At 52.3% G+C, this 26,446-nt stretch overlaps 5 protein-coding genes across 5 annotated transcripts; 3 read left to right on the forward strand and 2 right to left on the reverse strand.

Moving 5' to 3' along the window:
- Window positions 1-2,883: 2,883 nt before the first annotated feature.
- Window positions 2,884-3,832, forward strand: PLICBS_001775 (uncharacterized protein; the record flags this gene model as incomplete). Its single annotated transcript, XM_018317125.2, has 2 exons — window positions 2,884-3,555; window positions 3,614-3,832. The coding sequence occupies 2 exons, from the start codon at window positions 2,884-2,886 to the stop codon at window positions 3,830-3,832; spliced, it is 891 nt and encodes a 296-aa protein (XP_018182650.1).
- Window positions 3,833-4,761: 929 nt separating this feature from the next.
- PLICBS_001776 (uncharacterized protein) lies at window positions 4,762-6,003 on the forward strand (the record flags this gene model as incomplete). The annotated part of the gene is made up of 3 exons (XM_018317124.2): window positions 4,762-5,538; window positions 5,587-5,724; window positions 5,776-6,003. 3 exons carry the CDS (start codon window positions 4,762-4,764, stop codon window positions 6,001-6,003), a joined length of 1,143 nt encoding a protein of 380 aa, XP_018182649.2.
- A 3,014-nt stretch (window positions 6,004-9,017) lies between these two features.
- PLICBS_001777 (uncharacterized protein) lies at window positions 9,018-9,551 on the reverse strand (the record flags this gene model as incomplete). The annotated part of the gene is made up of 1 exon (XM_018317123.2): window positions 9,018-9,551. One exon carries the CDS (start codon window positions 9,549-9,551, stop codon window positions 9,018-9,020), a length of 534 nt encoding a protein of 177 aa, XP_018182648.2.
- A 6,901-nt stretch (window positions 9,552-16,452) lies between these two features.
- On the forward strand, window positions 16,453-17,228 carry PLICBS_001778 (uncharacterized protein; the record flags this gene model as incomplete). Its single annotated transcript, XM_018317122.2, has 5 exons — window positions 16,453-16,509; window positions 16,563-16,712; window positions 16,763-16,818; window positions 16,875-16,956; window positions 17,022-17,228. The coding sequence occupies 5 exons, from the start codon at window positions 16,453-16,455 to the stop codon at window positions 17,226-17,228; spliced, it is 552 nt and encodes a 183-aa protein (XP_018182647.2).
- Window positions 17,229-24,301: 7,073 nt separating this feature from the next.
- On the reverse strand, window positions 24,302-26,263 carry PLICBS_001779 (uncharacterized protein; the record flags this gene model as incomplete). The annotated part of the gene is made up of 1 exon (XM_018317121.1): window positions 24,302-26,263. One exon carries the CDS (start codon window positions 26,261-26,263, stop codon window positions 24,302-24,304), a length of 1,962 nt encoding a protein of 653 aa, XP_018182646.1.
- Window positions 26,264-26,446: the final 183 nt, after the last annotated feature.

Consider the following 26,446-nt stretch of genomic DNA (forward strand, 5'->3'; position numbering starts at 1 on the left):
AGTAACACCCTTTACTCGGTACGAGGTCGTGTGAAGTCCTGTATCAAGGTCGAGTTCTCGTCGATAGCTGTCGTACCTGTTGCCATGGTCTATTTCAACGCTGAAATTTCCCATTACGCGATTTGAGCCAAAGTTCTCGATGTTACCAAATAGGGGTGACACATCTAAGACGCCTTAGCAGTTATGAAGAGCACTTGGGGCTTGATTCCTTACCGCCGGTACCGTTTTTGAAGATGAATTCTCGAATTCCAGGCAGAAAGGCAGACTTGTCTGTGAGGGGATTGCCCCCCGTGTAGCTCTTTGTTATAAAGCCAGAGTCATTATTGTCATGATACCCGGTTAATGGGGGGATCTTCTAAGCCGCTTGCGTACCGAGTTCTCAAACGGTCCACCAATCCACAGCGAGTCGATGTTCATCACGACCTTGTCTGCACCCGGACTACCAAACTGAACGCCTGCGCTTTTGTTTAGCTGTAGCTGACTGTACAGGACATTGATGCTCACCACCAAGTTTGCCATTGCCAACGGGATACCCTGTCTTGAGAACAGAATCGTTTCCAGTACGATATATAGCTGGGTGCGAAGACCAGAGCGACTTGCTCTCACTGACAGGAACCTGTATAATCGCCAGAAATACGGCACTTAGAGACAAAAGGTTGAACATGACTCAGAGGTGTGTTGTTTTTGTAACCATCTTGAAAGACAACCTTATTCTCTTGAGGGGACGGCCTGATGATTTATATACCTTGTCAGCGTCCCAACTTACCGCGGACCTCGTTGTACCCTACTTAGCCGCGGAGTCGGGCTCCTTGCCAGAGAGTAACTAACATCCGACGGAAGGGACAATGCGCCAGAAGACAGGCAGGACACTTGCTTCCCGCCGCCAATCAAGACGTAGTAGTCTCAGTTCATTTTTTTAGGCTGAGGGGTTCCAGCCATTTGGCTTGCAACCGAGTCCTCTCGGTTGGGACAGTTAGTGAACGAAGACGTTGCTAGTCCCGTGCTAATACCACTCGGCGTCTCAAGCGATTGGGTAGCTTCTGGTCGCATCAGCAGAGCCAAAGAGGGTGCTGTGTAGAAACGAACCAGCGTTCCATGTTCATGAGGCTGGCAATAACGGGTACCCTATACCTTGAAAGTGGTTCCACGACGAGTACGCGGCGAGGCTCACAATCCCCCTCGGTACAGGCTTGCCACTCCATATCTATCTCTGGTAAATGGTCTGGCACCACCTGACCTTTAAAAAGACACAAATTCATGATCATGGAGGAGAAGTACGCGCTGTACCTTCGTATTTAACTGAAGCCTCGTCAAAAATGGTGACGGCGGCTGGCAGATGGCGGCACCGACGGACAGACGGCAGGGATGTACTTGGGACATCGCTGCTGGAGAATTGATGAGATGTTCACCTTATGAGAGCGATGCATTTCGCGTTACAGTGCTCCATAGACGCAGTGTGATGACTACATGCTGTAGGTTCGTCTTGCCAAATGCCAACAAGAAGTCGGTCGCGCTCTTTTTAGTGGTGGGCAATTAAATTCGCCGATCCTGGCCAAATATCCGTCGGGCACTGCTTCACTTATGCATGGCCAGGGCCCAGTAGCACCCTGCAGGCGACGGTGCACCGCTATGATCGGCCTCTGAGGTCCCTGACACAGGTGACGAGTTGACAACGCTCGCTGCAGCCGAGCTAACGTTAGGATTCCACCAGTCACCTGCGACATGTGTTTCGGAGAGCGATGCTCTGAGATTGCCAAACGCCCGGCTGCATCGCGTGAGCTTTGTGTTTACATTCATTTTTTGAGCGCCGTTGTTCTGCAAACCTCCACCCGTGAGCTGAGCCCTGAAGCAATGTAGTCGCGAGCTGTGCAAGCTGGGCGGCCATCTTCAATGCCACCGATATACGAGGTGTGTCCTCTTCCCCGCCTTCCCGCGGGCTCGACCAAGTCGACTTTGACGCAGGGCTGCCCTCAACCTGGTGGCGTGGCTGTAGACGGATGGTCCCGTCGACCGGTGTGGCGCCTGCTTGGGTGCCTCGTGGCTCACGTAAGGAAGGAAAGCAGCCAGAGCCGACCTACTTCCGGTCGAGCCTGGAGCATGTGCATCCTTGATCAGTACCCTCCTGCAAATGGCTTCAAGTTTCCAGAGTGAGACATGGTGCATGGCAAGTACCCATAGGGCTGACTGATGGTGTGCGATGTGTGCACACGTGCCTCATCAGGGCCAGGGGTCGAAATGGTCGAACTGCAGATGGTCGCTCCAAGGAGAGAGCCGTAAGACGGCCGGAAGTTGCCCCGTGCCTTCGTCTCGAGCCTCAGCCGCGGAGGCGCCATTCCATCTGCCATCGGAGCACTGGCATTCAAGCCCGAGGCCCGGGCGCTGTGCGTCGGAACTTTTAAGCATAAATGTTGCTCGGCATCCATCATTTCTGCCCTTGTCTGCCGGGTTGCGACGAGCTTGATCTTGGGAATCGAGTGCGAGGAATACGTGACGCGGGGCGCGCCGAGCTGGACGCAGAACGCTGGGGCCGCGGGCGAGCTGACGCTCGTGGCCCGTGGGCCTCTGCCAGGGTGCTCGCCCCTGGGCCGTCCTGTGGTGGCTGTGCTCACCGAATCTGACCAACAGGGCTGATCCAGAGGCGTTCTCGCGCCCGTCTGAGGAGCCAACATTGATGCCGCCATGATGGATGCCAGCCATGATCGACTACTAGCCTGAGCGAATACTCGTTCCCATCCTCCTCGGCCCCCCTGGCGGGGCTGGGGCTGAATCGCGTCGCTCTGTGCTTCAGACGGGTGCTTTTCTTTAAAAGCTGGTTGAAGAAGGCGGGAAGGAGGCTTCGGAATATTGCTGCGTTCCATCCTCTCCCGCGCTCTGGCCGTCACCATGTCTTACCAGCAGCCGGGATACGTGCCTCAACAGCACCAGCAGCAGGTCCAGCACCCGCACCAGCAGCAACAGCACTATCCTCCTCCCCCACACGCCCCACAGCAGCAACCGCTGCAGCAGCCACCACCTCAACACCAGCAGCAGCACCAGCAGTTCGGCAACGTTGCTCAAGCGGGCGGGCAGCATCTTCCGCAACAGCCCCCCGCGCCGACCGACAACGGCGCCTTCCACGGCGGCACCTACAGCATCACCCACCGCGACACCAATGCGGTGCTCGGCGTGACGCTCCAGCCCGGCGCTGTCGTGCGCTCCAAGTCTGGCGCCATGATCCACATGGCGGGCAGCATCCAGCTGACGGGCAAGGTCAAGTTCTCCATGAAGAAGCTCCTGACGGGCAGCGACATGGCCGAGTCGACGTATGCGGGGCCCGGACGACTTGCGCTGGGTCCAACCCTCTTTGGCGACATCATCACGCTGCACCTCGATGGACGCCAGTCCTGGACCATTGGCAAAGACGCGTTCCTGGCCTGCACCGCCGACGTCAGCAAGGAGGCCAAGGCCCAGGGCCTCAGTAAGGCCTTGTTCTCCGGCGAGGACCTGTTTGTCTACCGTGTTGCGGGCCAGGGAATCATTTGGCTTACGAGTTTCGGCGCGGTGGACCGGCTCGACGTAAGTCCAACTGTGCTCCCCTGCGCTGCCCCGCCTCTTTTTGCTTACTCTTGCACAGCTTCAACCCGGCGAGCAACACATCGTCGACAATGGTCATCTTGTTGCTTGGAGCTGCGACTACAGGATTGAGAAGGCGGGCGGCGGAACCATGGGCAGCCTCAAGACGGGCGAGGGCCTGGTGTGCCGCTTCACTGGCCCCGGGTCCGTATACGTGCAGACAAGGAACAGGGATGAGTTCCAGGCTTTTATCCGTGCCAGTGCCGGTGGTGGCTCTTGAGACACATGCCCAAGAGACAGCACGAAATGGCGATTGTTGTTGTACTGGAGAACGACCGCCGAGCACAGAATTGGGTTTTGTTTTTGTCCATGCCCATGGTAATAGCAATGAGCAGTGGCGCGCTCGTGGTCCACGCCGGGAGGGCAACTCGCTTCTGTTCCAGCGCTGTAACGTGAAGTCAACCCACAGGCTGCAGGCACTGGGCGTCATCAATGGCAAAAAAATTCGCCTGCAACAAGATGGGCCGCTGACACTGGACGGTGGCCCGAGTGCGACCCCGCACTCATCAACTCCTGTTCCCTCGTGCTTGGATCCCTCCCGCTTGCCAACCCACATTTGGTCGTGCTCGGCACTGCAAGCCGCAAGTGCGGAGTTGCCGTATTTGAGATCGAAACAACACCGCCGATGGTTGTGCACGCATCCGTTCAGTGTGCCATCAAGCTTGGACGGCCTCCATGTCGTCACGCCGCGATGAACTTGCATCTCTTTATCGTCGTTGGGTCTGCTCTCGCAGCCGTCCAGTTTCTCAGACGCCTGTGGAAACTTTGCCACTCTCCACTGCGGGCCGTTCCTGGCCCTTTTCTGGCCAGACTCACCGATCTGTGGTATTTATGGACGGTCCAAAAAGGCTCCTTTGAGCAGGTAAACTTGCATCTGCACGATAAGCACGGTACTCTGAGCCCATTCTAGAAGGCCAGGAAGACATACTAAGGATGGTCTCGGCAGGTAAAATCGTCCGATACGGGCCCAATCGCTACAGCTTCAGCGACTTCGAGGCCGTGAACAAGGTGATATACAGCTTCGGGAATTCGTGCCAAAAGTCTTCCTGGTACTCGACTTGGGCTAGCCCAGGGCAATGGTCACTCTTCAGCGATCAATCGGTCCAACGTCATGCGAATAATCGGAGACTCTACCAGGCAACCTACGCCATGTCGGCGTTAGTCAATTATGAGCCGTTTGTAGACACGTGCTCGGACTTGCTAGCCCTCCGATTCGAGGAGATGATGAAAGCCAACTGTCCCATCGATCTCGGGCACTGGTTTCAATGCTATGCATTTGATGTCATTGGAATGATCACATATGGCAAGCGCCTCGGCTTCCTGGATAGCGGACATGACATCGGAGGCGTTATTGCTGCCCTGGAGAACCACCTGGGCTACGCGACCCTCGTCGGAATCTATTCCGGCTTGCATAAACGTCTCTTCCGCTTGATGAATTATTGGGCAGGTGCCAAGGGCGCCGGAAGGGCTTACGTGCTACAATTTACAAGAGAGCGGATTCGAGAGGCACAAACCAAGCCTCAGCCAATTCTGGCTGAAACCCAAGTCGTGGCGGAGAACTTCCTGGCCAAGTTTCTCGCGAAACATGCTGCCAGCCCTGACACATTTACTGCGTATCATATTCTCGCCGGCTGTACTTCCAACATGGTCGCCGGCTCAGATACTACCGCGATCAGTCTCTCCGCGGTTCTCTACTGCCTGTTGAGGAATCCTGCGACCATGGCAAAGCTGCAAGATGAGATCGACAGTTGTACAGCTCGAGGAGAGTTGTCGAAGATACCGAGCTTCAAGGAGACCCAGCAAATGCCCTACCTTCAGGCTGTGATCAAGGAAGCCCTTCGAATGCATCCGGCCACGGGCTTGCCACTAGAGCGTGTAGTTCCGGAAGGGGGAGTGGAGATACTGGACACATTTTTCCCCGAAGGAGTAAGATCACTGGGCCCTCTTTCTGTCGCTTTCTAACTGAACTCTTAGTCGATTGTTGGGGTCAATACGTGGGTGGTACACCGCGACCGCCGCATCTTCGGACAAGACGCCGATGTATTTGAGCCTGGAAGATGGCTGACGGAAGACACCGAGATCCTGTCTCGCATGAACCGCCACTGGATACCGGTACGAATGTCCCAAACTTTCTACCCTATGATGTACTAAGTACTCGCTTAGTTCGGCTTGGGTTCCAGGACGTGCATTGGCCGTCACGTTTCCGTGCTGGAGATGTCTAAGCTACTTCCTCGCATTTTGCGGGACTTTGAGTTCTCATTGGATGAGACGTTAAAGTCACGGGAATGGATCACAAGGAACCTCTGGTTCGTGAAGCCGATGAACTTCAAGGTCAATATCCAGACACGCACTGCTCCCCGAGGCAAGATGAACGCCCATGATGTCAACTAGCATGTGATGAACAGGAAGGATCTAATTTCTTCATGGCGGTCACGGCATATGCACTCTCTAGGCACTTTGATATCATGCTGACGGAAATATGATGCTGCTATTGAGAGCCATTTTGCCTGCATCACCCACTTCAGCCAAGCCATCTTTGATCCGTCTTAAATAAAGGCTTGCGGTCCCAGCAATGTGCTCTCAAGTTCCCCTCTCATGCTTGGAACCTGAACCGTGGGTCTCGTGTGCTGGTAACCCCTTCAGTCGAGTAATCGCCCATCACACCTCCGCCCTGCCTTCGGTCACGCCGTCTATTCTCCCACCTCATCCACAGCGAGTATGCCAAGTTACCACTGATAACGACGGCACACATCGAAACATTCGTCGTAAGGCTTGTAACATATCGTGGCGCCTCGTTGCTGCGATATATATTGCTGGAGAGAATACCGCCGCAGTTTCCGATGGAGGTGTACAATCCACTCATCATCGCGCGGGCGTTTAGGTTTGGAATGTTTACCACGGTCCATGCAGATCCAATGATATCGGTTGGGTACGCCTATGGACTGTCAGTTCATGTTTTGATCTCTCTTGGCGCTTGCGGGCAAAACTTACACCAATCGTGCATAAGAACATTGCAAAATACAGCACAGCTGTGTTTGATGTATTGATGGTGAGGAGGATAATATACCCAGTAAGACTGACTGCTGTAGAGGCGGTAATGTGACCGCCCCGTTCTCGGAAGTGATCTGAGGACCTACACCAGCATATGAGGAGCACGGCTCCAGTGAGTGCTGGAGCGACGGTGTACTGGGATAGTCAGTCTCTTAAAACGCTCGTGGTGTGGCAGATCCGCCATCTGTGTACATACCAGGTTAGTCTTTATGACGCTGAACTGAAGCCTCTTGACAATCATGGCTAAAAAGTTTGCGTTTGATGTTGTTATTACGCCGGACGTAAATCCCAAAAGCACACGTATATATCCGTGAGCTGTCCGAAATTCCCCCAACGCTTCCCGCCAGCTAAAGCCGCCCTCGAGGGTGGTAACGGAGTCCTGCTCGAGACGAGCGCATGCCGTAGCCTTTTCTTCCTCGGTGAGGAACCAGGCCGAGTTGACGCCGAAAGGGAGTAAAGCAAACAAAACGAACGACCAAACCACTGTCAGGCCGCCTTCAAGAAAGAACAGGTATGCCCAGCTCGGGTAAGCGCCACTCTTGATGTGAAACACTGCATAGGCGAGGAGACCGCCAAACGCCGAAGACGAGACAAGCGCTGCGTAGAAGATGCCGATTCGAGTGGCAAGCTCGGCCCTAGTGTACCAAATGGACAGATAGTAGATAACCCTAGGCGCGCGTTTTGTGAGCTCTTGTTCAAGACGTCCGAGAATGCCGCGGATTCGGGCGACTCACGACGCCAAAAACCCCGATTCGAACGCTCCGACAAACACGCGGCAGATCACAATATCCCTGAAGCTCTTTGAGAAGCCACTGGCCAAAGAAGCACAGCCGAATACAAGTAGCATTCCGGGAATTGTCCAACGGGCGCCAAGCCATTTTGTGAGCAACGTGACCGCTGGCCCGAGCACGATGAAGGGGATCTGATAAAAAGTCAAGACTTGGTTGAACTGGTTGCCGACGAGACCAAGATCTTCTTCAAGGCCCGCAGTATGCGCGTTGGAGACGCTGCTGCGATCAAGGGAGCTTCGCTACAGTCAATATCTACAACAGTAGGGGGCCATGCAGTGCGCATTGGCTAAAAGGATCACGGGCCGACCAACTTGAAGAGGTATGCGAGGGTCAATAACGGAAGCAGAATCAGATCCGCCTTGAGCTTCAGCCGCTTGACAACGGTCGGATCGAGCGTTGATGCCGAACCATATAGGTCGATTCCTTGCTTTTCTGTTTCGTCAAAGTCGGGGGCTGGATTCCCAGCAGAATGCGTTGTTGCGGCCATGTTCCAGAGTTCGTAAATAAGCTGCTGTAAGAGACAAGGGGTTGAGCACGCCGTTTACTCCTGTTCCTTATATAGCGACCCAGGGACTGGCGGGGACGCATTGACTTCTCCGCGTCGAGATTCTACTTGGAACGTTGCCTCGCCTGCTCCGCAACTGCAACCCCGATAGCCAGTTATCGGCACACCAATTTAACCCCGGATTTTACCCCAGAGCGCACCTATTGGCCCTGAAACAATGGAATTCTGGGTACTTTCAGACCGCTCATTGCCTTTATTGGCCAGCGGGCAGTCGCCCCGGATTCCAACCTCCGGGCATTGTTCCGAGGTGGATCCAGAACGCGTCGGCTATTCCGAACTGATCGGGACACCCGTTACCCTGGTGGAACCGATTGTGTTTAGCTACTGATCACTCTTACAAGGACTGTCACCAGTCCTGTCGTCCATCCCACGTATTAACTGCATATCTCCGTACCCCGCAACTTCGCCAATCTCGAGGACGAGCAAGCGTGGAACATTCTCCCTTCGTCCTACTGATCTGCTGGCCCTAGTGAGATGAAATCAGAATGCCGGTAGTCAGGTCACAGCGGGTGCGCTGTTTGGCGGGGGCCTCGCGTGGCTGCATGAGTGCAGACAGAACGAGGGACACTTGCGAGGGCTACTATACAATTGGCCAGGCCAAGTTGATCGTTTTGGTGGAAGCGCCCTGGTTATCTTATTACTATGCTGCCCTACCGGGAAAGCGGAAGCAAGAGTCCGGCTGGCGAGCCAACGCTTATCCCTCATGTCGTATCAGCTCAGACTCCCTGCTACTGCTACTAGAGGCTAGCATAAGCTGTAGGCGAAGGACTGTAGACCACCGAGCAGTCTATACACTGGCTAGGCGTTCAAGCGTAATTTTCAACCTCCTTCATTAGCCCTTCTAGCGGTGACAGACCAAGCTCGCTATTTCCCAAATCGCATCAGACTCTGACATCCGATGAAAGACCACACTAGATTGGATGAGATTGCTCTTGTATTTCCATTATGGGCATCGTAGTCGACCGTCAGAACGAGCCAACGTATCATATACCGCAGGGTTACACCCCAGCAGCCTTCCTGTTGTTGACTAACATTCCGCGTAGCTTCTCCTCCCGTTCAAGCAGATCCTTGGTGAAACTCTTGCCAAAGTCTGTGGAGTCTCCAATGCGGCGAACCACGATCTCTCCCTCTGGAAATGGCACCCTTTTAGCCCAAGCCAGGGCCTCCTCTGCGTCCGTAGTTTGAACAACCCAAAATCCACACACGTGGTTCTCTTTGGATACGTCGAAAGGGCCCTTGATGATATCAGGCGTGGTAGTGGCGTTAAACTTGACGCGGTACCCGTCCACGGCAGTCGGACGGAATCCATCGGCGAACAGGAGAACCCCCGCCTCGGCCATGTCTTCGTTGAACTTGGCCATTGTTGCAAACACTTCGGTTGGGATGTCCGTCTCCGTGGACTCAGCCATCGGATCGGCCTTGATGAGAAACATGAAGCGAGGCATAGTTGAGAGAGACTGGGCTGAGGGTGCGTTCGAGTGCAAGCTGCTCTTGGCGATCGGCAAGAAGATGGACTGGGCAGTTCGTCTCATGCCGCCATGATGACAGGTCGTGAGCGACCTCCATTTATAAACCCAGGACATGTAATGAAGCCCCAGTAAGCTTGGCGCTGTTGCCTTGGTGGTGGCGTCGAGATGTGACCGGCCGTATTAATTCGTATCCATGAGTGAAGTCATCCTTGTGTTTGTCTTGTTTGTCCCCCGACTCCCGAGCGGGAAACATGCTCCACTTTTTAAAGGTAACGCAGTCGCACTGCGTCTGCATGCTTGGCCGGCGGCCGTTGGCCCCAGGGGTCAGACTGGGAGAAATGTACCTGCGACCCTTGTACTTGGTTCGACGGGTGCTAGCCAGCAGATTTCCAGAGTCCGTACGTACAGCACGTGAAATCGCTGTTTGCAGCATTGTATCATTCGCCGCAATCTGGACCGGCCATTCGTAATGCTCATCAGTGAGTAACAAATGGCAATCACCTCGTTGGGCTGGCATGCCTGTGGTCTGGCTCACTTCAGGTCGCTGTGCAGCGTGTTGCACAAGACAACCTACGAAGTACCAGCCCCATGAGTCTCCTACGAAAGCGACGTGCAGTCCCAAGAGGCATCGGGAATTGATGGAACCCCCGGCCGAACTTCCGGAACAGAGCCCTCACATCCTCAAGGCAAAGGGGCTGGTTCGATGTTGATGTGGTAGGAAACAGCCGCCGCAGGGCCACACTTCTGGTGTTCTCTCGACGTTGGATGAACATGCAGTCAAAGTACAGGAACACGAAAGCGGGGGTGGCGTTCACGCCTTTCTGTGGCACGCGCCCCTCGCGTGTCAGCCCAGAAGCCGGGGTGGCTTTTCCGGCATTTTGCCGTCAATCAGTGCGACCCGAGATGAGGAATTGCTGAACCGGGTTGGTGGAATTGCTAGCTTTCTTTGGCCCCATGTCAAATGCCACCCTGAACCTTCAACCACCTGGTCGGCCCCAGCGGCCCTTGCCTTTTCCACAGCTGGCTGATTGTTCTCGGTTACGACCGGCGGTCCTGCCCTGCCAATGCGTCGCCTGCTGACGCTATTGGTGTTAGTGCCCTCAAGATTCTCAGAGACAGGGATGGTTTGCTGCAGCACTCTCATGGGATGTCTCCGGGACGGAATTCCCTCCCCGTGCTCAGATTTCCCTCTGCATCCCCGAGTGTGCATCCTTGAGGCCTGGCGTGCTGTTGGTATTCGTCACAATTCTGCTGTGTCGACTTAAGGCACGGCTCAAGGCAGTTGTGCGTATTGAGGCGACGAAGAGGGGCCGTTTCTGGTGTACCTGAAAGCCAGCCCAATCTCACCGTTGAATCACAGCTACAGGCCAACCAACGACCAGGTCGAGAATTCATGCAATCAACGAGCAGCAGCGTTTTCAAAATCCTCCTCGCCTCAGTCTGATCGCCCTCATACTCTACCACGCCGAGCTGCGGTACATCAACCTCTTAGGACTAACCATATGAACCCCCTCAGGACCACGCCGAGCTGCAGCGCGAGACTTGTCACGATTGGAGCATAACGCACAAACCAATTGGCATCTCTCGGCTCATGCTGGATTAAGTCACGCGTCGGCTGCATGTCAAATTACTCGCTCACACGACCCAATGGTTGTCCGAGATGTGCCCCGAGTCTCGGCCTTTGACTGGCATGGCGAACATCAGACTTCGATTAAGCCCACAGAAGACTCAGCGGGCGAGGTATCCACTCAAGTTGTCGTAACGGGTAATGATATGGGACCAGACAAGATAAAACTGCCTGGCAGTCGGAATGACGCCTTTCAGACTGCTGACCTCGCCGTCGATCCAAGCCAGCGCTTCCGACCTGCAACACACTCCAACCCTGACGCCAACTTTGATGACGAGGGCTCATTCCGCAAGAAAAGGCCTAGGGGTCGACCGAGGCTTGATATCCGGGATGAAAGCACCGCGAGGGATCGCCGGCGAGCTCAAATTAGACTTGCTCAAAGAGCTTACCGTCATCGCAAAGACACTGCCATATCGTCCTTGGAAAACAAGGTTCAGAGCCTCCGAAAGGCTAACGAAGCCTTAATCACAGGCATTGAGGAGTTCCACAGTCTTTTTACATCAGAGGGCGTGTTCTCCTTTGCTCCTCAACTTGACTTCCGTGTCAGATCACTCCTGGATAATTCCATGCTTGCGTTGACTGGGCAAGACAGCTCGGCTAGCAGCATTGTATCACAGCCTATGGATCAGCAGGGTCAGTCGTTCTTTTGACATTAGCTGCGAACCAGTAGCTGGGCGATACGATATCGTACAAGGGAGCTGTTGGGACTGATGTTATTCTCTAAGGGTTGTTTTCGCTCAGGGACTCAGCGACCAGCTCTGTACCAGTGCCAGACGCGCACTTGGCTTCACCATCGTGTACGGTCGTCACACCATCTATTCCCAGCGCTTCTAGCTTCCCCTTCCACACTTCGACAGATCGAACTTTTCTGCCAGGCGTAGCGCATACGGTCAGCTATGTCCCAATGACTCCTCTACCTTCTCCGGCCACATACTGCGCCCACGAGACTACGTTCGGCCGTCGGCTTCAGAGAGCAAACATAGAAAGGGGCCTGCGATTGATTTCTATGGCCAGCCCGCCGCCGGATCGATACGCTGCCGTTTTTGGCTTTTGCCTTTTTTTCGAATCCCGGGATACCATTATTCACCGTCTAAGTCAACAAGTCAGCCGATCTAGGGAGGAGAGCCTTCACTACTGGCATCATCCATTCACTAACCTAGGAGGTGCGGGTACGCTCCTACCAAATATGATGAGCGGTATCAGCTCAGGCAAATACTCCGTGCCCGAGCATCGAGATTTACTCATTGGAAACCAGCACACACGCGAGTATGGCAAGCCTTCAATGATGACCGGTTTCACTATGGGCCCCTTTAGTGAGGACTTTGAAGTTGCTCGCAAGGAGAAACTGGATCATCGTATGCGAATGCTGTCACCGGGGTTTGAGGGGGACTTTTTTGACCCTGACGAAGTTGAAACGTATCTGCGTCACCTTGGCATCGTGATACCTCCAGCAGTCGATTTTGTGGAGGCGGAAATAAACGTCGAGGGCCTACTCGATGATTTTATGCCAGCTACAATCGCGTTATCAGGCGAAGGTACCATCTTCGAGGACACGAGCATACCTGCATCCACTTCCGACCATCTCTGTCTCAACAGCCAGGCCACGTTCGAATCCACGAGTTACAATAGCCTCAGACTGCTTCACTATCGACAACAGCAATTCGAAAGCCGGGCCACGGCACACATGGAAGCTACTTCGTCTCAGAGTTCCAGATATCCAACCGACATCTATGATGATATGGGAGGTTGTCTCGGAACACCGGCATCTGACGCGCTGTGGCCGCCCCCAGCAACATCATCGGGCATCAAAGTCAGTATTGATGTGGATGCTCTATTGAACGGTAATACGAGATACATATAACTGCTTTATTGCGCGAGGCTAATGGGCGATAGAGATGATCAGCAAGTCTGTGTGTCTCGGCCGGACGCCGGGTGTGAGGCGTAAAGATGTCAATCGGGCTGTGATAGTTGCGGCAGGGTTGGCAAGTAGACAGTGAGGGTTTTGACGATAGTATGGAAAGCCAAATCTGTTAATATGTCGTATGCGCTCGCTAACAGTTACAAGGAGGCAGGTGATATATATCAGTATCTACTTGCTAATAAAGCACCATAGGATTGAGAGATCGTCCTTGAACTACCTATAAAAGGAGACCACTTATTATAAAGTGCTATATCCGGATGTAAAGGAGCCTTATTTTTCTATCTCTCTATTAGGGGCTATGCCCCCTATATATATATATTTAGGTCCCTCTATAGGGACTATAGGTACCTACTATAAGGGATGTATGACCCCTAGAGTTAGGGGTGGTGACTCCTAGAGTCAGGGGTGGTAACGACCTCTATGACCCCTATATACAGGCTGTGCCCACCTCTTGCTGCAGCCCGTGAGCTTGTAACACCACTTGTATGGTAGTCTGCCAGCCTCTAATGCAGCGACCTTCCGTGCCGTAGCAGGCTACTAGGAGAAAGACCTGTGTTGGTAAGCAAGTAAAGAATAAACATGCTAAAGCACTTATCAGAACGTTTTCCAGAACGAGGTATCTGTCCGTTAGTTGAATCAGATCTCCTTTATTATGACCTGTATCATCTAGAAATATACTGAAACCACTGGGATGGATATAGCCGGACCCATTAGTGTTGTATCTGGGTGAAGATAGTACTTAAGTACGCCACGGCCCGTTACCAACGAACCTCAACTCTTCTTGGCTAAACCGAGTCTCGAAGCGTAGGTCTTTCTGCATCCCTGCACTTGCCATAGCCTTAAGACGCACAGGAACAGCCCCTTGGGAAGCCGCAGCCAAGAAAGAGATAAAACTCTCCTGCTGTTGTTCAGATGTAGCAAAGCCGGTGCGCTCATTAATAAGTGTCTTAGCAGTTGCTATGGCAAAGTGATCCCATCCGGCGACACGTCGTGCAAAGCTATCAACAAACTTTTCGAAGTTTGCATCTGGTATGGCCCGGTTGATCCCTACTGTAGTTAGATTCCTCTTATCATGTTGATCTGCCATTGGTGCAGCTCCCAGATAGACTGCGAAACTCTGCATCATCATCGCAAACTTACATCCATAAAGAGCAGCTGTATCAGCGTCCATAACATCGGAGCCGAGCACAATCTCTAGCGCTCTGCTTCTACCAGTTAGACGAGAAAGCATTTCGATTCCGCCACCTCCGGGATTTGCTCCTGAACGAACCAGCTCTTAGCAAATGACCCAGGAATATGGCGACTTAGCACTTACCGAACCCGACCTCAAGCTGTCCCAAGACTGCCCGTTCTTTGCTACCAAACCTAACATCTAAGGCGGCGGCAATTTCAGCCCCGGCATTGTATGCCCTGCCTCTAATTGCCGCGATTGTTAGCACTGGCGCCTTGGCGAGCCGAGTGATGCAGTCCCAGTAGCGACCATTTCCAGGCCATAATTCGTGGCTGAGGGGATTGATCAGGTCTACGTGAGTTGAATAGAACTCTCTAGAGCTCGAGTCAAATACAACCACTTTAACGTCTGAATTGTTTGTAATTTCGTCCACGATGGAGTAAAAGTCCTGGAAGAATGCGTCGCCTTGAAGATTGAGCGGAGGGTCCGAAAATGTCGCTCGCCAGTAGGCCGAGTCAATTTTCGTGAGCTTAATGACTGAGGGGGTTGTTGGTCTTGCTTCGACGGATGAAGCTGCGTGTATCAAGCAAAGAACGGCAAGCGAGAGAAAGATGGCCAGATGCATGCTTACTGAATGCGAGACACAGCGTCCCCCCATTTCCTGATGTGATCTAATGCTGAGGCGATGCGTGATTCTACGCCTCTCTTCTGTATTCAATGAGCGGAATGTGAGGCAATTTAAGTTTGTACAATTGGCACCTTTGCTGGGGTCAATCATAACCTCGAAGATCGGAATATGTGATTTTTGTGAGTCGCCCGGTGCAGCCGGTGATTCCGGTCTTCGGTACCCTTCCTGCAGGAGCTGAACCTGCGGTGCCACGCGGAACGGAAAGGCCGAAGTTCGCCAGTACGCCGAGGCAAGCGGTCTTTTTCATCATTTGCTGGCTAATATACCTCCGCCTTATCCGCTGCATTCATGCTGTGCATGCAACCCGGGCATCAACTGTGAGCACTCTGCACTACCACCAAAACAGACTGGGGCGCCGTGTTTGATTGGAAGTATTATTGGCGGAGCTACTGATCCCGGCGTGAGCAATATGGAACGAACAAGGACCTTATGAGGCCAATTCCGCTGGACAAGTCTCACTGTGAAGCATTTCATATATGCTTAATATTGGACTGGGGTCTTGTAGGACAGGCCTAGTAGTACGCGTGCTGGTCTGAAGGTACGGGATCTTGGCGAATACACATGATGACCCACGCTGAGGTTCCCCAGTCCACTCCCAGTTAGCGAATGGCATCCGACAGGGTGAGGGGCGTTAGGCCCACTCCCCAGAAGACCCTGGCAAGCCTCGGAGTACGTACTCCGTACTGGTAGCTGGGTCTTACTCGATATCCACTAGTGTTATGCTCGTGCGGGCTTCTTGGCCCCTCCTTTCCCGGTCGTCAGCGGAGTCGGTGCGCTGCGCTCTTGGTCGGGCTTGTACATGTGCCGTCCATCCTTCAAGGCAGGCTCTCCTTATCGACATGATGCACGCATTGTTCCTTATTGAGGGCTGGCGCAAGTCGCTTGTATTGCCCTGATCTCTCTCTTGTGACCTGTAGCGTTGATGCTTTTTGGAAAGACTGCCCATCATTGTCGCGATTGTTCGCAGAGCAACATCTGGTATGCCTTCGTCAAAGCTGGCGCCAGGCTGTCAGGACAATGAAGATTCCCCTTCTCTCCTCACAGAACGTCATGGAATTGTTGTCTACGATGCCTTTATTAGATGTAAGAAGGGGCCGAAGGCGACTAGGCCCAAGTCGGCCACGGAGTGCGTACATGCAAGGCCGAATAAGTGAATAGTAATCACACATAACGCCACGGAGCAATGGGCGGACCTTAATTGCCAAGTAACGGACGCCACGGATTGGAAATCGAGACGAGGCGCATTCTAATGACCCCGTACGTCGCGCCCCTGCCGTTGTTGGTCATTGAGCTTTTGGGGCGGCAAGTCAACTTCCCGCCTCGCAAGTAATAGCGGAGATGCGGGTATGTCGGGTGGTAGCCGGGAAGGTTATTAGTAACCGGGAATGGAATCATGGGTGCCGACTCAAGATCAGATTTATAACGTGTTCATCTGCAGCCCGAGACAGGCTCGACTTCCCTATATATCGCCAGCGTTCGCCGGCAGTAGCTTCAAGGCCGTCTCAATCATTCACAAGATCTCAATTGGGAATACAAAGTTCACGACCAACTATCATAATGTCTGGGCTCACAACAAAGACCATCGTCATTACAGGCGCCTCTCGCGGCCTAGGTGTGAGTACAATCTGAGATTAGACAGCTCATTGACTGATGCAGATGATATCAAGCTCGAGTTTGTACGCCAGTTGAGTGACAACAGCCACCATCGAGTTATCGCAGTGGTCCGCAACCCAGAGATACTATTGCAATCAAGCATACTCGCCAGGAAGAATGTATATGTTGTAAAGGGTGATTTGTCGGACCTCGAGTCATTTTCCGTACGTCCAGATCCGTCTTGGGCTAAAATGCCGCCGCTAACAGGCATCAGGACGTTGCTGCGAAAATATCCGAAGTTGGAAACGGGAAGGTGGACATCCTGATCAAGTAAGACACGCATCCCCGGATGGCTGGCACACGACGCAGTGTCTGACATCAACTAGCAATGCGGGCGTGATGGTTGGAGCTGGAGCACAGAGCCAAGTTGCTCTCTCCCGGTCCACCCCAGACGAGTGGGCGGAGCAGGTATGCCTCGGACCGACATCGAACAAGTACAAACCTGGGTTGTGGCTAATATGGACCGAAACTAGTTTAAGATCAACGTTCTAAGCCTCGTCTTCTTCACCATTGCATTGCTGCCACTTTTGGAGCATGGGGAAGACAAAAAGGTCATCAATCTGGGATCATTTCTGGGCGACCTCGATTTTGCGCTGGCCAAAGACGACCTCCATTACTCGTCGTACTCGGTGACTAAAGCAGCGGTCAATATGGCCAACATCAAGTTCCACAACGAGTAGAAGCCCCTGCACTCACGCCCGGAGGCTTGGACGCTGACGTAGGCACGTTACTAGATTCAAGCACAAAGGATTCACCTTCATATCCCTGAACCCAGGATGGGTCAATACGGATCTAGCCGGAAAGGGCCAAGGTGTTCATGTAGGTTATACTGCTACTTGAGCGTCAGGAACGGTGTTAACATTATGTCAGGCACCTCTTCAACCAGAGGAGTCGATTTCGCGGTGTCTTGGGTTCATTCATCGGTGTGGTCCGGAACAAAGTGGGAAATTCTTTTCTCTCGATGGTAGCACCGAGCCCCTGGTTTACTGAGCGGCCGGAACGTCGATGAGGTATTATTACGGCTATCCCTCTGAGTATTCATTCACTGTATGAGTCGCTGTTAGTGCTACAGCTCCTTCTACATTTGCACCAGAGAGCTGCTGTAGACGCTTGCTCATATATGCAGTAAGCAATAGCCCACATACTAGCCTGCGGTATTGCGCATGACAGGAATCTATCAGTAATCTTATCCATGGCAGGTTCATCATTTAATTTCCGTCGACTTATTGTTAATGACTATTCCTGGTGCCAAAAGGCAAATTCGTAAACTAATTGCGCAATATCTGAGACTTAGTACCGCTGTTGATGCACGATGGAGGGCTGGAAAGAGAAGCAGTGCGATGGAGCCAGTCATGTCCCTCCAAAGGTCCCTCTTTGCAGCCCATGAGACTATCTATGGAACAGATTCCAGCGATTGCGGCAGCTCTAGTGACAGTAGTGGCAGGAGAGAAAAAGCTTTTTTACTGGGAGTCCACAGGATATACAGGGCGAGAGTCATCGAGTGGTTGGCCATTACCTATCCCGCTGTGCTGTACTTCGTACTCGCAGTTCCCCAAGTTTGGTGGGCACTGTACAGCACCACCCAACCGATAATTGTGCTCCACAGGCCCAGGCAGATACGGTCAAGCTCCAGATTGCCCCTTAGAGCCATAACCCCGGGTTACTCAATATGGCTAGCCCTAAGCTACTTCGTACACTTGGCATTTGGAGCACAGGTCTTTGATTGCAGTCGAGCGCCGACCAACACGAGATGGTAGGGACCGGCCTAACCGCTAACATCAGCCGTAAGTATGGAAACCTCACGAGAGCCTCTCAAAAGACTTTCACGCACTGTCTTGACAGCCGCTCGGGCGGACTTCTGGTTTACAGTGCAATACTGTTATGTGCCTTTAATTTAAGGCCTCGTGACTGAAGTTTCCGCACCTGTTATTGAGCACAAGGCGCTGGCGTCCTCATCAATATTGATTTGAGGTTGGTACCGAGTGGGGAAGTCCGAGCCAACGGCGCACACGTGGCGCTCCGAGATACGTCCTATAGTGCGGAGAGTGAGATTCATGGCATGTTGGCAATGCTTGCGAGCCAGAGCTTGTGCCGAACCTCCAGGCAAACGTAGATTGTAGTACTCCGTACGGGGTAAAGTACAGTACAGTACCAGCAGTTATGGAAATGCGCCAGAAATTGATTATGCACTGCATTGCCTGCAACCAAAAGAAACCGGCGTGTCTCACACGATACGTGATTATGGCAGTCACAGCTGACAATCACTTGTCGCGGTTGCAAAGGTCAGAAGCTACCGTTCGCTTGTAACCTCCCGTGGCATCGCTACGGACGACTATAGGTAGCAAGCCTGAAATCCCAATATGCGTCGGCGGCAGCGAATATCAGCTTGGACGAGAACAGGGTGCTCGACCTGTAAGCGTCGCCACAAGAAATGTCAGTAGTATGTTTGGCATCCCCGAGCCCCGTCTGCTGCGCGCAAGAAGAGTGGCATAGTCTTAACGCTGAAAAGGCGTTATCTACTGGCTTTGACTTCAACATTTCAATCCACGCATAATTGCTAATCGGTTGGGATTACAAGGCGACGGACGGAAGCCCGAGTATGGAAATATCTCCTAAAGCGCTTGACTTGCCGATCGAGAAGTTCCCTAAGACACATCCTCTGACCGCTCACATATAGATGTATGAATTGCGTTCGACAAAGGCTACACTGCGGGGGATTCGAGAATTTCCGCTTCGTAGAGGGGCCGAGAACCGAAGGGCGCAGCTTGAACTTGGGCGTCCATGCAACGGGGGCGTCCAGTTCCGACAATCGCTCCGCTGAAGATGTCGAGCACGTTTCATATACAAACGAGAAAAGCATCGATGAATCAAGACGCTTTTTCCAACGTTGGGTACTGCGCAGCCCCGTGTCTCCATGTCATTTCTCACACAAACCGCGCTGTCTAAAGTCGGATTGTCCGTCTTGCAGGCGACCACCCAGAGTTTCACTAAGACCCAACCCGGAACAGGTGCCATCGTTGTCTCAAAGGGACTGGCAGCACCTCCAATATTTTTTCTACAGGTTATCTTATCTAGTTCTCAATGCTCACACATCCCGAAACCCGCTTCTATATCTAGCCATTCCCTTGCTGGTCTCATCCCCTAGTTTACCTCCGGCAATTTGCTCGACCGCTGCGCAACACCGTGCAAACACCGCTGAAGCCGGTTTTTGTGGGTGGCAGCTTGAGGCAACGAAGTACTATGTGCGTGCGTTGCGCAGCCTCAAGACATGCATTCCCGGCGTCTCGGGCTTCCAAAATGGCACATCATATCACGAACAGCAAGCTCTCGAGACTATTCTACTATCGTCGATATTTCTTTGCAAATACGAAGTCATCAAGGATGGCATACACAACTGGCGGCAGCATTTAGCCGGAATAGCATCTTGTTGCGATCTCTTGGAGCAAAACAGCACATATCCTACGTCCGAGATCGCCGTGTACGCACGAAGCTTGTACGTTTAATACACTATCGCCAGTATCTTTATGTTGATCTTGAGTGCCGCTCATTGACTAAGAAAAAAGTCTTGAATATCACGAGGGGATCGCATCCATTACTCTAACCGGCCATTCTGATCGCCGAACAGTACATGGCCATCGATTACCCGGAACTGAACCCGGAAACCCAATTTATATAATTGATCCATATATGGGGTTGTCCCGGGAGCTAGTAATGCTTCTGCATCGCATATCAATGCTCCCAATGTCTCAACGCACTTCTATAAGTGGGCGCGGCTCACTAGTAGGCGAAATTCAGCTTATGTAAATAGACCTCGAGTGTTATTCTTCCCCCTTATTGAATTTGGTAGCCGATTGTCTTTCTTACTAATCATTAAAACTTGCAGTCTTGCCATCTTGCGTCAGAGAACGTGGAGGTTAAAGCTCAGCATGCTCCCACTTGGGTTGACGCCCGTTAGTGTCGCCAACCTGGTAAATGTTGCCTCAGCATACGAGAATATATGCTTTGCGTATCTGAGTCAGGTTCTTAGTGACATAGCCAATAGAGACTACAGGCAAGGTACACCCGAGCCAGCGTTCCTGCACAGCCTCGTGCCTATGGAGAAAGCCGTTGCGTTGGGAGATGGGTTGGAAGCGGCCTCATGTGTCCCCACTGGATCCCCTGAGGAGCCTGGGCTGTTACCTCTGCTCTTTCTCAGCGCATGTATCTCGGATAACCCCGACCAGATATGGATGGCGCTACATCGGGTCAAGATGCTTGCTGCTAACTTCGGGTTGGGGAACATGCATTCGATTCATCTCGTCCTGCAAGAGATATGGACTAGAAGAGTGCATCAGCGAGATTGGAATGATTGGAGAGGCTTATTGGACGTATGCAACTGGGATCTTCTGGCTAGCTAAGAACCAAGGTAGTGTGTTGGCAGCTTCTAGAATCTCGCCTTGATCCCGGAGACTTCGCTATCGAAGGCAAGGAGCGGAGAAGGGCGCCTTCCGGTAACTATAGCTTGACTGGGGACTCAAATAGTAAAGTAGCATACTTGGGCTGATAGGACATCACGAACTATTCACGGTCTCGTTGGTTTATTTGCTTGTGCTGCAAACCACTAAATCCTGCATATTTACTTATGCATTCTATCAAGCCGTATCGGGAAGAACGGAAAACGAGGTAATATTCGCTATGAATGTCCCTTCTGTAGTACCGTTTTATCACACTCGTTTTATCAAGTAAAGCACAACTGGACCAGTTATAAGTAGCTAAACATAGGTCGGTGGCATTGATGTGGCGAGTAAAGAAGCGACGGCGGTCAGGTTAGTAGACATAGAAAGGAAGCAGAATGTGCTTTAGAGGCACCCTTTAGCCTTGTTTCCTAAATTGTGTTGGTAGCCGGCTCGTGCTTAGTCTCGTCAAGCTGTCTATCTGTCTTCACCAAACCATCATCAAGTACCAGGTCAACGATATGTATCGTGGGGGTTTCGTAAAATCTGTGTCCGTAAACACACCAATACACTAGCGGAGATCAGAACCTTGTCACTGCCTTAGGGGTTGAGTACGAGTACCTGTTGCAAAGATCAGGACAATCCCTACAGCAACAACGGCGTAGTTCATATCCACAGCAGCTGGATGTGGGTTTGACGGCAATAGGAAGAGTATAATGCTGAACAAGCAACGTCAGGGCCATCAAGTCGAACTCCCAGTTATCGCGAGATTCTTACGTGAACGTGAGGAACAGGCAAGCAGTAATGTTGACGGGATAGCCCCACCGTCCCAATGAGAATTCGCCGCGTGGAAGAATAGCCCTTCCCCGAGCCATGAGAACCAGTATTGGAATAAGGTAACTGATGTTGAGTCCAACGACACAGGAACTGACAATAGCGTTAAACGCACTAGTAGGCGTCAGAATGAGAAAAGGGGTACAGGGGTGTGTGTATGCAATACCTTGAGGCTCCAAGATAGATCAGCCCAAAGATTATGACCATAGAATTGGTAAGGAGCATCGAGTTTAGTGGTAAATCCAGCCGCTTGTTGACATGGGCAAATCTAGCAATCATAAGTACCTGCATGCAGTTTCATAAATACCGCAACATACGTCGAGGAGAATGGAACACCTCCTTGTCTCGCGAACGCGGCCGTGAGCCTGGATGAAGACGTCACGACCTCGGCTATTGAGCAATAGATGATAATAATCAGGACGCAAGTCATTCCAGCTGCAGCCCCTTTAGACTTAGTTGCTTGTTCCAGGATCACGACGAACGGTCTGGGGGGGTTATCAGCACCAGGACGGACGAGATTATGAGTTGGTAGCTCACCCAAAAGAGCTGCTAATGATTTCATCAATGTCCTGGACGGAAAACAGGACACATATCTGGAAAATGAGCCCGCTTGTAAAATCAGCTTTGGGTCTTGAAGTCTTTTGTTGGTTATCAATTGCGCGTACGTAATGAGGCCTAGGACAATGGAAAGAACCATAGTTCGTGGACAGTCTCTGCGCGGATGTGGCATCTCCTCAACTAGATGAGCGACCCTGCCGTGGGTGCTAGTCTTAGCTACTCAACTTTTGTGCATGGCGCTGCTCGCAAAACTTACGCGTCAAAGGCAGTGAAGGATAATCCGCCCTGCAGCAACCCCAGTAGCCATGCAGTACCATCGTTCCAGCCTGTCTGATTTAAAAGTGCAGTAAATACAAAACTAAGACGGACATTAGCTTCACTGATCATGAGAAAAGAGATGACGCGCATGCCTTGCACTTTGGTGTCTGCCTGCGGTGACAGCAACCACCACAACGGAAATTGTTGTGAACCCGACGATTGATAAGAGAACTGGCAACTGATTCTCAGCCATACTCCTTTGTGTTCGGTGACAAAACTTAACGCACAAGCGCCTTTACCAAGTAAAGGGAGCAATGGTGTCCCGAACGCGTTAATTAAGCCCGCGGTGATCTCAGTAGCGCTGAATACCAAGAATTGATGCCATTTCCGGAAGACATATCCCTCATTCAACAGTTGAATCAACGCGATCACGAGAGTTGCGAGTAGAGATGGCCCAACTGCGGCGAGCGCCCACCACGATGCGGTCACCACCCAGCCACATACGTAGCTTACCGGCCGCTGATACTTGGGGCTTGCGAGGGCAGCAGTCCACTCGTATTGTGCGCCATTCGTGGGATATATGGAGGCCAGCTCTGCCAGGCTCATTGCGGCGGCAAGGGTCCCAATTCCAGCTACAACTAGGCCGTACATCATAGCCACGGGGCCTCCCGATGGCAAAGCGATATTCATCGACGAGCCTATGGTTGTCCAAGTACTTCAGTATTATTAGCATTATATCATACGCTTGCAAGTCAGTGAAGCACACACCCGATAATAACAAACGATACTCCGAGCATTGAGAAGAAACCGAACTTTTTTTTCAACTCCTGCTTGTGTCCGAAAGGATTATCGAGGGTGGCAGACCCTCCCTCAGCGATGTGACTCATTTTTCGAATTGTAGCTCAGATCTGCCGGAATTGATTCCCAGTTGTCTGAGCATGAAGAGAGCGGACATTCTGGAGATATAAGTGTTGGATAGATCCTGAGTACAATTGACGGATGGAGCACATGTGGAGCCCATGTGTTGGGCTTCTACACCCCGGAAACCCCGTGCCGTTGGACGTACGAAATGCCCATTCGGGCCTCCCCGTTGACCGCTCGTTTGTTGGTCTCTGTCAGCAATGTGCCCACTAGCCACTGCCTGCAACGACCGGGTAAGGCTGGCGCATGAACCGGATCCCCTAATGTGGATGCGTGGGCACAATAATTTACCTGTTAGTAGCCCGGTAGAACGTGATGCCGGTGGGGGCTACATGACCAGCAACGACCACGTATGGTTTTTATGTTATGAATGCTGTGCTATATGAGTCAGAGCGCCGCTTCAGTCTCTTCTGTAGACCTAGCCACAGCCATGCAGTTTCGTATTCGAGGATACCACCTACTCTAAGCAAAGAGACATACCTATCTCTTTGCTTCTTTGTACGAGAAAGATTTGTTACTTAATCTGTATCAAACCCACCAGAACTAAGCAACATGCACAAAGTACTGGTCAGTCGACGAGTCCAGTCACAAAGCGCCTCTTACCCGTTAGGGACATCCGAGATTAATCTTCAATATTTAACACGCTATTACAATTTGTGGACTTAAAACTTAATATCTCAAAAGGAAATTGTTCCTTCGGTCCCCGGATCGTGCTCATTAGGTCCTTCCGATGACTCCATTCTCGACGCTTAGAGGTGGCAGGCCGACTTATTGAATGATTGGTGCGATGGCGGAACATCCAATGCTGGATTCTTTTCATGGAAACCAGATGGCTTTAGGTGTACGCTTATCCGCTCTGCTGGCATCACGGGAAAGTCTTCTGGGCGTGGGTTGTGTGTTAGGCTGAAGGTATGCCAGAAAACGACGTCCGTGTCGACGACGTCCTCGTCGCGGGCTGCCCAATTTTCGACGCCATCACTCTCCAAGCTCTGATTTGTATACTCTCCGGCAGCGTAGAGTTCTCCGTCACGATATTTGGTGACCCAAACTGCATGCTCTGCAAATCCTGTGCGCTTGCGATGGATACTCCCAGGCGCCGCAATAATAGGCTGAGTGGCCAACGTCTGGACCTTGTAAGCAACTGGTGCGCCACTCACTCGATTCAAAATACTGTCATTCCGTATCTTGAAGACTCGAGCGGTATCAGTGTTTGTGTCAGCATGCCCACTTTTCTCAATGACCGATGTCTTCGCGATATAACCACATCCGTAAGGATTGGGTACATCAGCGGAGTCGGGCATTAGGACACTATCCTCGTAAACGACAGTATTGTTAAAGCCGTCTATTGCTGGGTCGATCCGCACGGCAATGATATGCTGATGGTTTGGAGCAGCAACACCGGGTCCAACGTTGGTAGCCCAGGGCAGGCTGCTTCCGCCCGCGTCGTCGACAGGAATAGTAGACATAATGCCGGTCGCGCGAACCTCCAGCTCGATGCCACCTGCCTGATCGAGAATCCACGCGAAGATGTACTCATAGTTTGAGGCGGTCACCATCATCTGAACTGCTAGCTGTCGATTTCGCACGGTCGTCGCCTGGTTGTTACGGTAGTTCGTGTGCTTATATAGGAGTCCAGCATCCTGTTCGTGTAGACAAATTGCGTTCTTGATGCAGACAGCCTCGCCGTGAGAGTCGGGCCTGAATCCATCGAAGTATTTGATGTGTCCCAAGCAATCGCAGCCGAGCTGCAATTGGTTGCAAATGATGCCAAGACCAAGATCGCCGATATCGAATGGGTGTCGACGGTGGAACGGAGCACGGGGGTCGCCATAGGGCACTGTCAACTCAGACACGGAAAGCCTGTAGAAAACATTGCGCCCATCGAAGGTGACGTTATACAGGACCATGCCATCGCGATAGTTGAATCCAACCCGGAAACGCCACTTTTGCCAAGACACAACCTGTCCATTGATCTGGAAAGAAGGACCTTCGGGTTGCTGGACTATGTAAGGCTTCAGATCGGTGCGCAAGGGGGTGCCTAGGAGGTCGTGGGCGTATTCGACTGCGGGAACGGGCGTCCATGGCTGCGTTTCCGCGGTAGCGTGCTCGGTGCCTGTAGGTAGATAGTCGATACGCACCAGCTCTTTGGTAACGCCGTTGAATACCGGAGAAAAGGTGCAGGGTATCGAATAGTGGTTGGCTTGCGGGTGGTCCACAGTGCTCAGATACACCAGGCATTGGAACAGTCTCCGTCGCTCGTTGGGGTCGTCCGTGCCATATATCCACGGATCAACGCAGACTTTAACCCCAGCCGGAAGCCGCAGTTTCTCAATCTCCGCTATCACAGCTGGATGCTCAAGACAGATCTTTTCGATCTCAACCATCTCATCTACATCCGCATGGCTTTGTGAATGCTCCGGGAGATCACCCTGGGAGATGATACAGCTGTTGTCCACGTTGATCAGCGCGTGGCAGTGTGCACCAGTGTCTTGCCGATGGAAAAGGACATGAACGATCCGCGCCGGTGCTTGTGGTAGGAGTTCTCCCAATCGTTCGGCCTCAACGTAAGGAACGACGTCCTTCTTTGCTGGCTCCTGGACTTCGATGGTCTTGAACCGGAGCGGTATGCCCGGAAGTGAATCTTTCAACAGACTGACCGCTAGGCGGAGCTCTTGGGGCTGAAGCGGGTCAAGTGGGTGGGTGATAGCCATGGCCGGAGGATTGATTGTTTTTTGGGGCGGCGTGGCACAGCAGGTAATGGGATCAGAAGATTCGCGTAAAAAGCGTCAGAGAAATTGACTAACGTATGGAACTACAGCAGAAGCGACTGCTTCCGCAGAGACTTCTGGTAACTTTATAAAGACCCAGAGCATGAACAGACGCTCATACAAGTC

This window comes from Purpureocillium lilacinum, assembly GCF_023168085.1.
Source record: "Purpureocillium lilacinum CBS 284.36 DNA, scaffold_1, whole genome shotgun sequence".
NCBI classification, from domain to species: Eukaryota; Fungi; Ascomycota; class Sordariomycetes; order Hypocreales; family Ophiocordycipitaceae; genus Purpureocillium; species Purpureocillium lilacinum.